Below are 10633 nucleotides of genomic sequence, written 5' to 3' on the forward strand. Positions count from 1 at the left end.
CTAGTTTCTGTACTGGGATTGCAGATAAAGTTTGTATGACAAAAAGAATTCCACATCTAAAAAAATAGTAATCTGAAAACAGCATGTCTAGTCCAACCGGCTCCCCGTGCAGATGAGATAACCGAGGTTAGGGAAGGGAAGTGGCCGTCTTGGGTCACCTAGCTGATGGAGGCAAAGCCTGGCCTAGAACCCAGGGTGGCAGGTGCCCAATTCTCCCCAGAGACAGAGGAAAGTTTTCTCCGTCCTTTAAGAAGACACATTTGGCTTGTGGGCCTGTGACTGAGAATTGTGGAGGGTCCATGCTGGGGGGTGGGGGGTTGGAGAGGTGAGTGTGAGGATGAGGGGTGGAGAGGGGAAAGAAGGGTTGGGGGGGTGGTGGCAGGTGTTGGTGGGGTGCAGCACCAGGGCGGGGCTAAAATAGCCCCTTTAAGCACAACTGAACCCCCACTAAGGGCAGGAAGACCACAGCCTTTCTTGTTGCAAGTTTCCCTACTAACACCCCTGGGGAGGACAACTTGTAGAGGAAGAGACAAGAGCCCTCCCATGAACACTCAGGGTCCTGGGGGGATGTAATTATTATCCACCCCTCCCCCCAACTCCTACCTTTCCTTCAGAGTCTTCACCTGCCAGCCCCTCCCTTCTACTAATCAGTTTCGCACTGTGGGGCATTCTCATTGCTAATTTGGTCTATGGGACCCTCCCCATCTCTCAGTTTTCCCTGCTTTCAGCTAAGAGCCATGTAGGAATTTGTGGGAGCCCCACAATCACCTAGCCAAAGCGTAGCTTTCCCAGGAGCCACTGAGAGGACAGAGGAAACCAGTTCCCGTCTCCACCCTGGAAATCCTCCCAATGGACCAGACCCTATTGACTATTTTAGATCAATGGCCCCTCCCGTCCCCACTCAGCCCACCCCCTGCACAAGGGGTGCCAGGAAGTCCAAGCCAGGATGAGAGTGGGCCTAAGCTGGCCGAGCCAGGGAGCCTCCCTCTCCTCTGGAAACGTGATGAGCCTGGAGTCTTGGAGGGCTCCCAGGGCCCCAGACCCCTCAGAACATGGCGCTTTTCCGCCTCGGCTGAGAGATCCAGCTACCGGGATTCAGGTCCATCTGCAGCATCTTCATCACCCACTTGTCACGACGGGCACCTTCTATGAACTCATTCAGGGACAGCTGGCCTGAGCAAGGGGTAGGAGAGACGGTCATGGGAATGGGAGAAATGGGGGTGGGGGCGAGAGGCGAGGCCTTCTCTCCTGGGGCGCGCCCACACCTCTTACACAGACAGCCAGCAGTCTCAGGACCTAAGCTTGGGCCTTGTCAATTCTCCCGTTCCCTGGGGATCTCCTGGAAACTTCAAGGGTTTCTTTTTTTTTTCCCCTTTATATATATTTTTATTGAAGTATAGTCAGCTTACAATGTTGTGTCAGTTTTTGGTGTACAGCATAACGCTTCAGTCATACATGGGACTTTCTTTGCAAATGAATTAAGTTTTACTTTTGCCCAAGGTGCCCTCAAAATGTTCTTGAGGGCTCTTCTGGGGTATTCCCAGCCAGCTTCCTCCCTGCACAGCCTGGGGCTGGGGTACTCAGCTATGGAGAGGAGAGCCCAAATAGCCTTAACAGTGGCTCTTACTTATGTACATGACCCCATTTATTCCCTTCAACCATTCTTATCCCCATTTTCCAGATGAGGAAACTGAGACCAGTCTGAGAGGGTAAATGGAGCATCCCAACCTTCCTAACTCCAAAGCTCCTCTTTTTTCCACTACGCTTGCCTGGCCTCCAACAGCAACTTCAATAGGAATGTTAATCACACTCACAAACCCCCTGTGTTAGTGACACCCTTTGTTATTTTTATGTAACCCTCTCCACACTCATCTCACTGTCAGGAGGTGAAGGGCCTTCCCTAACTAAGGTCACACAGATGTGAAATGGGGGTGCTCCACAGCAAGCAGCTCCCCCCCCCCCCCGCCACCTCCCGCCAACATCCTCTCTGCCCCTGTTACCATCTCCATTCTCATCCACCAGAAGGAAGATCCTGTCCACGACCTCCTCGGGCGTGAGCAGTTGCTCTTGCTGCTCGGCCTCTGTCTCCACCCTGCAGGCTTTCTTCAGCTTGTAGATGGACTGCGGGAGAGAACACGGCGGCATCCACGAGACCCTGCACGCTCCTCCCCCTCCCCCAGGACCCACGTCCCTCAGCACCTCCTCCCTAGTGCTCCCCCCACCCCCGCTGTGCATCTGAGGACCACAGGACCCTGATCCAAATCAAAAGTGACCTGTGCTAAGACTGCTCCCACTGGCCTAATTCCAACCGTGGTGTGCACCTTCACAAGATGCCTCCATCCCTATGCCACTGCTGTTTCCACTGTAAGCGTCTTAGCCAACACTCAAAACCTCTAATGAGGGATGCGGACAGCACAGTGATGGTCTAAACCATCAAGATTCAGAGAGGAAAAGATAATTTAGTATACTTATGGATGTGTGTGTATGTGTGTGAAATAGGATGCCGGGAGATACAGGTGTTTGGATTGGAGGGAAAAGAACAGGAGTCTCCTTTGCCCTGTTTCCTCTGGCAACGAGGCCACGTTTGAAAGTGAAATAGGGAGGAGACAGAAAAATGTGAGGATTATCCTTAGTCCTTGGCTGGGCGCTCTCTGAGGACAGACACATGCCTCTAGCCTTACCTCCCAGCACAGCGCCTGGCACAAAGCTGGCCCCACTAACAGTGCTGGGGAGCTTCAGGGGTTACAGGCAGCCCAGCACCTCCCAGTGGGTGAACTTGAACAAACCACACAACTCCCGTGGGCTGATTTCCTTATCTATAAAATGGACCGACAACCGCCACCTCGCAGTGCAGTTCTGGGGAACACCAGGTTCCTGCAGGTAGCCTGCAGGGTCTGAGCTGCAGGACTTCTTCCCCTGGCTCATTCTTGCTAGCAGTCCATCAGCTTTGTTAACTTTTGCAAAGAACCAACTGTTGTTTTCGTTGACTTTTCTTGTGCCTTTGTGTTCTGTTTCATTAACTTCTGCTCCTTATTAGTTCCTTTGTTTTTCTTTCTTTGGACTTAATTTACTCTTCTTTTTTCTAATTTCTTGAGATGACTTCTCAGATCATTGATTTTCAGCCTCCCTTATTTTCTAGTATATACACTTTAAGGCCACAGATGTTTCTGCAAGCCCAACTTGAGTTGCATTCCACGGGTTTTGTTATGATTGCATTATTATTCAGTTCACGATACTTTGTGTGTACGTATGTGTGTGTGTGATACTATTTTTTGATTTGTGGAGAATTAGGAAGTAGATTGCCCACTTTCCAAACAGATGGGGATTTTCTTGGTCTCTTTTTGTAACTGATCTCTAGCTTAGTTTCACTGGTTGGAAAGTGGCTGGAAAGCACACTCTGAATAATTCCAATGCCCCTTCCCACCCCCAGCCCCAGGGGAGGGGCCCCCACTTTAGTGGCCAGCACTCAGCACCCAGCACCCAGCAGTGCCCAGGCGCTTGCCCCGCTCCCCCTACCCCCAGACACTGACCTCAACGATGTCCAGCATCTCCAAGCGGTCGATGCAGCCGTTGCGGTCCTTGTCATAGATCTTGAAGGTCCACTTCAGCTTGTGCTCCAGGGTGCCCCTCAGCACAAGGTTCAGGGCTGCCACGTACTCCAGGAAGTCGATGGTGTTGTCCTGCATTGGCAGTGGGAGCTATGAGGCTCCCTCCCGCCTGGAGCACAGGTGTGAGCCCTGTTCTAGGCCACCATCCCTACAAACTCAGGACTTCGCTTCTTCCTCTTGTTCCGTGTGCCTCTGCATCTGTGTTCGTACTGGTCTCCACGCTGGGATCCATTCCCAGACTCCATGATCACGCAGTCCTACCTGTCCTTCAAGGCTCAGCTCAAGGGTCCCCTCCTCCAGGTAAGCCTTCCTTCTTACACCACTTCAGCCCCGGTGATCTCTCTCCCTCTTCTGACATTCGCAGCACCTACCACTTACTCTATGGTTCACTGCTTCGTTAAGTATGTCCCATTCTCTAGCTACATCGTGTGCTCCAGGAGGAAGGAGAGGGCTTTGCATTGCTTTTGTTCCTCTTCCCTGCCTAGCTCAGTGCCACTTCAGCCCAGAGTCCGGGTCACTTATGAGATTTTTATGAATCAGTGAAGAAATGATTGACTTAAGTCTGAATTTGAGACTAACGTAATTTTGAAAGGAGATTAGAAAGCAGGACCTCATGCATTTCCAGGTGGGGAGCTCAGGTCTCCAGATCAAAAATTGGAATCATTAGCTCCCCCAGAAGTGTCTGTCATTCACATGACTTTGTAATCAGAAATGGCTTCACTGGCCCAGAGCACCTCTGCCCCACTGGCTCAGGCTACTTGGAAGCCTCAGTCCCAGATCAAGGGGTGTCTGGGTGTGCAAGGTGTGAACAACAGGAGAACGCGGCCGAAAACGAGGGAAACAGCAAAAGCCCAAGGAAAACCCAAGAAAATAAAAGAAGCCCACCACAACACCTGAGGAGTTTTAGTCAGCATCCTTCAGGTGATTCCTCTGGTCCCCAACACTCCCCACCATATATTTACCTAATTGAGGTCAGACTAGCTATAGTCTTAGTTCCTGGATTTTTATTTTAAAATTCCCCATGCCTTCAAAACTATTTAAACTTGTCCTTTTTTTTTTTTCTTTTCTTTTTGAAGAATACTGTGCAGTCCCTCTTACTGAACATGGCTTTGAGATTTAACGTTACACAATGAGCATCTTTGGGCACACATATTTTTTCTTACGTCTCTAGTGATTTCTGTAGGGTACCTTCTTAGCAGTTGCTGTTTGTTCCTTTTTTGCCCACTGGTCTTTAATGCACTGTTTTTGTAGGTACACAGCTCTGTAGGTTTTTAAAAATTGAAGTATAGTTGACATGGAATATTATATAAGCTCCAGTTGTACAATATTGTGATTCACAATTTTTAAAGGTTATACTCCATTTATAGTTATAAAATATTGGTGGTATTTCCTGGTTGTACAATATATCCTTATAGCTCATTTTATATGTAATAATTTGTACCTCTTAGCCTCTACCCCTGTATTGCCCCTCCCCTCTGGTTCTACAAAATTTTGTAGGTTTGAGTAACTATCAAAACAAAGAAACTCTCTTATGTTACCTCTTAAGAGTCACATCTTTCTCCCAACGATAACGCGTGGTGACCACTGATCTGTGCTCCATCGTGATAATATTTTCACTTTGGGAATGCTATGTAATCATACAGTAAGTCATTCCTTTTTTCACTCAGCACAGTGCCCTGAGGTGCATCCTAATTTGCACGTGTATCAACAGTTCCTTTCTTTTTATTGATGAATGGTGCTCAGTTGTTTGAATGGTCCCTAGTTTGCTTTCTGTTTGCTCATTGAAGGTTATTTGGCTTGTTTCTGGGTTTTTTTCTGTCAGCTTTATTGAGATGTAATTGCAGAATAGCCTTTTAAAGGACATTGTGTAAGTTTAAGGTGTACAGTGTGATAATTGGTTGTTCTTTAAAAGGCTATTTTTATTAGTAATTATTATTTATTAAGCTTACTAAAATAGAACTTATGTTTCTTTTTTAAGAAGAATTGAGTAGGAAGATGTATGCAGAATGGCTGGTAGGGATCATCTATTTTACATACATCATCTCCCTCAGGTTTGTTATCCCCATTTTATGGATGAGGAAACTGAGACTCAGGTTGAATAAGATGCCCAAGCAATTCCCACCCAGCAAATGGTAGAGTCTTTCAAGCTACATGCCTTCTCCAGTTCATCAGATGTGGAGAATTTTCTTTCCTGCAAGGTCTATTACTGCCTAAAAAATGAGCCTGGTGTCTAGCACCAAGGGGAGAAGAAATGAAAACAAAACCCCAAAACCACTGACAAATCCCTACTCTCCAGATCTCTAGATTCCCCCACATTCTCTGTCTAGAACCTTCTGTTTTCAACATCCTGGCTCAACATGAAACGGTTTCCACAATGACCCCTCGCCTTACACGAGGCACATTGTGGAGCAGCCCCTTCCTGACAAGTGATCTCACCTTCGAGTTTACTTCAAACCCCGCCCCGCCGGACCAGTTCTGGAAAGCTTCCAGCTGGGGCTAATCTCATCTGCTGCGCCTGGGCCCTTGTCAGCTTCAATTACTCATGGGGACCCAAGATGATGGAAATGCCTGTCTACTCAAGAGCTGAAGCAGAAGTGACAGGCGTGTGATCTGCTCTGTGGGATTACCTGCCTCGTTTCATCCTGGATTGGCTGCTTGTGTGAACCAGCCCTGAACCCCCAACACTCATTACGTAAGGATCCCGAATGATATTTGAGCTTCACCCTCCTCTTTCTTTCATTTCGGTATATCACAGGCAAGCACCGCAGAGGAGCATTACTGCCCCACCTGGAGGGGGAACAGCAGCACAGACCAGGTGCTCCTACCTCCTTGCCTCCACCAAAACCCTGGTTCCCCCACCCCAGATTTTGTCGTGTGAGCTAGATCTATGAACTCTTTTGATTTGATTTCCCCCAGGAATCTCAGACCACTTGCCCACAACCGAGATCTGCTGATATAAAGACTGTGCCAAGGTGGGAAGTGGAGTTGGATGTGTTTGGAGACACAGACTAAGTGGGAAAAGAAAAGAAAGAAGGCTCAGCCCCTGACAGAGGAACTGAAAACACTGGGAGAGCTCTTACTTACGGGAGGATGCCAGCTAACAAACAGAGAAGGGACAGCGGAATTAGAGAATTATGAGTGGATGCCAAACCCAGTAGATAAACATTTAATGAGTAACAGGATAGTTATTTAGTCTCAAAGTACCTCTCTCTGAGATGCTTATTAATCACAAAAGAAAAAGAGTCACTTTACAGAGGCAGGAACTGGCAGAGGCCACATAACCAAATGATTGAAGTGAGCCACTCCACTAATGGAACAAACCAGCGTCATATGCCCCCAAGATGATGCACGAGGAGGACACAGCATCCCTTCTGGGGCATTTCTGCCAGAAGTGCAACCCGAATCTCATCACAAGGCAAGGCCAAAACCCAATTAATGGACTTGCAGTCTTCAGAAATGTCAGTCAAGTAAGATAAAGAAAAGCTGAGATTAAAAGTTTCAAATTAGGGGGAGGTATAGCTCAAATGGTAGAGTTTCTGCTTAGCATGAACAAGGTCCTGGGTTCAATCCCCAGTACCTCCACTAAAAATAAATAAACTTAATTATCTACCCCAAAAATAAAAAAAAAAAATTTTTTTAAATTTCAAATTAAAGGCTAAGGAAGAGACAGGACAAGTAAACGCAATATATGATCAAACAAACCAAAAAGCTATAATGTATATCACCAGGATAATCAACCAAGCTTGAAAATGGATTGGCAATTATATGATAGAGTTTGTTAATGTTGAATTTCCTGGTTTTGATCACTTATTAGGTTAAGATAAAGACCTTAGTCTTAGAAAATACACACTAGAATACTTGGGGTAAAAGGGTGTCATGTCTATAATTTTTGCTAAAAATATAGGTGTATATTTTTAGGCATGATATACACACATATGTACGTATTAGATATTACATGTATGTACATATACACGTATAATACATTACACACAGAGACTAGTAAAGCAAGTGAGGCAAAATGTAATCAGTGGGAGAATTTGGATAGATTGTACATGGGAGTTACTTGTACTATTATCATTTTTCTGTAAATTTAAAATCATGTCAAAATTAAAAAGTTATTTTAAAAACAATTGATGAAAGAGAGGAGGGTATAGCTCAGGTTGTAGCGTGGATGCTTAGCATACACAAGGTCCTGGGTTCAATCCCCAGTACCTCCTCTGAAAAATAAATAAGTAAACCTAATTACCTGCCCCCTAAAAATAGATAAATAAATAACAATAAAGCAAAAAAAATTTTTAAACAATTGATGAATATTATATGCCGATTTATAAGAAGAGATGAGGTATAAGAGGTTCAGCTCTATTACTCCCAAGGGCTTAATAACTCCTTTTAGATCTTGAATTGTTATTATGTTGACTTTTAAATGAATATGGAGAAGATCGATATCATTATCTAGTGAGCCTTGCCATATATGGCCTGATTGTTTACTTTTCTTATGACATTCAACACTTCAAAAAAAATTTTTCTCTCTTAAAAAAGAAAAACAAAAAGACAACCAACAAATAGCCGTCTGTGCAGGAGCACTTTCCTGGGACTCAGGACCCTGAGTATATGATCTTGGACAAATCAGTTCACTCCCTTCTGCTCCAGTTTCCTTATCACTGCATTTGGAATGACAGCCTCTGCCTGTTCCCTCCCAGGGCTGCTGCGGACTCAGAGGAGCCCTTGGAGAGGAGCTTGGGGAAGTCTGAGGCTCACTCGGGGCCCCGAGAAGGCGTTTATCAGGGTTCATCTCCAAGGAGGTTTCTGTTGCAGGGAGGACGATGACCCCGCCCTCTCACCCCCGAAAGGCGCTGGGATGTGCGCTGGCTGGTACCAGGGACAGGGTCGGACCTGAAGCAGCATCCCAGTGACTCACTCTAGAAAGTGAAGCTCTCCCCGCACAAAGAACTGGGGTACTGACGCTTTCTCCAGATTAATTATCTAGGTCCAGTCCACGTCCCCCTCAACTGGGGGGACTGAAATAGGTATTTGAGGCAAACCTAATGGTTTAAAGGATTACAGAGGCGTTGGACTGGATGGCCTTAAATAATGAAGGGGTTTCCATTTTTAAATTCAATTCCCAGGGTCATATTTACAAAATATATTATTTTCTTAGCTCCTGGTGGCATCCACGGACTTGAGGAAATCCCCTGGGTGGATAATTGCATGGAATCTTTCATGGCTTGAAGAGCAGAAAGGGACTTTTGCAATAACCCGTCCAACCTCCCAGTCCCAGCAGGAGCCTCGTCCACGCATTACTGGAGGGAAGAGCGGACCAGTCTCACTTCGAAGGACCCCGACAAGGGGGAGCTCATGAGCTGTGCCAAGATCCTGGGTCCATTTAGCACCGCTCTGGAGTCCCTTCAGAATGACCGGGGCTCCGGAGGGTGTGAAAAACCAGGTTCTCTGGCTGCAGAGGCCTGGCCGTAAATACACGGAGAGAGGCCTGGACCGTGTGCCTTTCTGCAGAGTGCCTTCAGCTCTCAGAAAGAGGAAGAGGAGAGCGGAGAGGTGGACAGGAGAGAAGACAAGAAGGAAGAATGATGGGAGAGAGGGAGACAGAAAAGGCGAGAGGGGATTGGAGAGGAAAGTAGAGCAGGGGAAGAACAGGCGGACTGGGGAACCGGAACTCCCACCGAGGATGCTCCTTTAGCTCAGGGATGAGACCTGAACCATCGGTCCTCCCCTTCAGGGCGCCTTACCCCATTCCTGTCGAAGGCTCTGAACATGCCCTCTACATACTGGGTGGCCTCCTCGTTGCCTGCGACCTTGAAGAAGCGCTTAAATTCATGCATGAAGAGCGTGCCGCTGGGGCACTCCTCCAGGAACTTCTTGTACCACTCCTGCAGCTCTGCCACGTCCACCACGCGGCTCTCCGCCTCCTCCCAGCTGAACTGCTGCCCCATCCTGGAGCCCAGAAGGTCAGGGAGCAAGGGTCTGTGCCTCCTCCCTGGCTTCTTCCTATCGATTCTTTAGGCTCTGGCCCTCTTCCTCCCTCGCCTCTGTTTAGCCAGCTTCTTTCTTCATCATCTCCTGGCCAACTGAACAGGATGGGCAGTGTAGGGAGCTGGTGGCAGTTGGGCAGGACCAGCCTAGCTAAGCGCCCTAAGATCATTAGAAGATTCCCCTGGAAGGTCCGACCTCCAGTCGGCTAAGCTCCCCCAGCCTCACCCCTCCCTTTCCTCTTGTCAACCACTCAACTAAGCTGATTCTGAAAATGGAAAGGGGAGGAAAACGGAGAAGCAGGCAGAGGGAGGGAGGAGTAGTGAAGACGAGTTAGGAAGGCAGGCTGAGACCCTCCCATCTCACACAGGCTCCCTGTCGCTTTCCTTGGGTACCATGCTGCTCCAGAATATATGATGTGAAGGGCTCTGGCTGAGCAGCTCTGTCCCCAAGCTAACTCCGTCCCCAGCACGATATCTGAAGCTCCGTCACAGATCATGTCCGTGAGTCTAGAAAGTTTTCCATTTCCCAATTTAAAGTACAAATGCTTCTCTCCTACACCCTTCACCCAAGATCTACCAAGTGAGCAGGGCTTTTCCCACTTTTTCTCCAGAGTGACCATGAGGAGGATCTGGGAGTGGGGCTTATATCTCTGATGGCTCTTAATTTTATATTAAAGATTTATGCAAACTTGTTTTTGAATCAATTCTAAACTCATGTTTGTTTTAATGTAACATAAAAATGACCCCACTAAGAGATCAGAAAACCTGGAGCACTGATTTTTTGAGGAGATTTTAGGGTCAGTCCTTCCCTGGCGTCTCACTGCCTGCCTGCCATTGGACGTTCATGCCCAAATGGCTTTGTCCATTCCAGGCCCGAGCCCCCACCCTCGGCTCCCTGCCTCCATAGGTCCCTCATCTCTCAAAGTTCTTCTAACTTCCTTGCCATTCCTGAAGGAGGAAGCGCACTTCCTCTGTCATCTTTTCAAGTACTGATGGGTTTTTCTTTCAAATCAGACATTCCTTGGGGTCTGGAGAGGA

The 10633-nt window shown here is 47.4% G+C and overlaps 1 protein-coding gene across 1 annotated transcript; it reads right to left on the bottom strand.

The window, feature by feature from the left end:
• Nucleotides 1-1045: 1045 nt before the first annotated feature.
• Nucleotides 1046-9556, bottom strand: GUCA1B (guanylate cyclase activator 1B). The gene is made up of 4 exons (XM_006190649.1): nt 9353-9556; nt 3531-3680; nt 2001-2121; nt 1046-1173 (listed from the first exon to the last, which is right to left on the bottom strand). The coding sequence occupies exons 1-4, from the start codon at nt 9554-9556 to the stop codon at nt 1046-1048; spliced, it is 603 nt and encodes a 200-aa protein (XP_006190711.1).
• Between the last annotated feature and the right edge of the window lie 1077 nt (nt 9557-10633).

The sequence above is a fragment of the Camelus ferus genome, chromosome 20 (assembly GCF_009834535.1).
Source record: "Camelus ferus isolate YT-003-E chromosome 20, BCGSAC_Cfer_1.0, whole genome shotgun sequence".
NCBI classification, from domain to species: Eukaryota; Metazoa; Chordata; class Mammalia; order Artiodactyla; family Camelidae; genus Camelus; species Camelus ferus.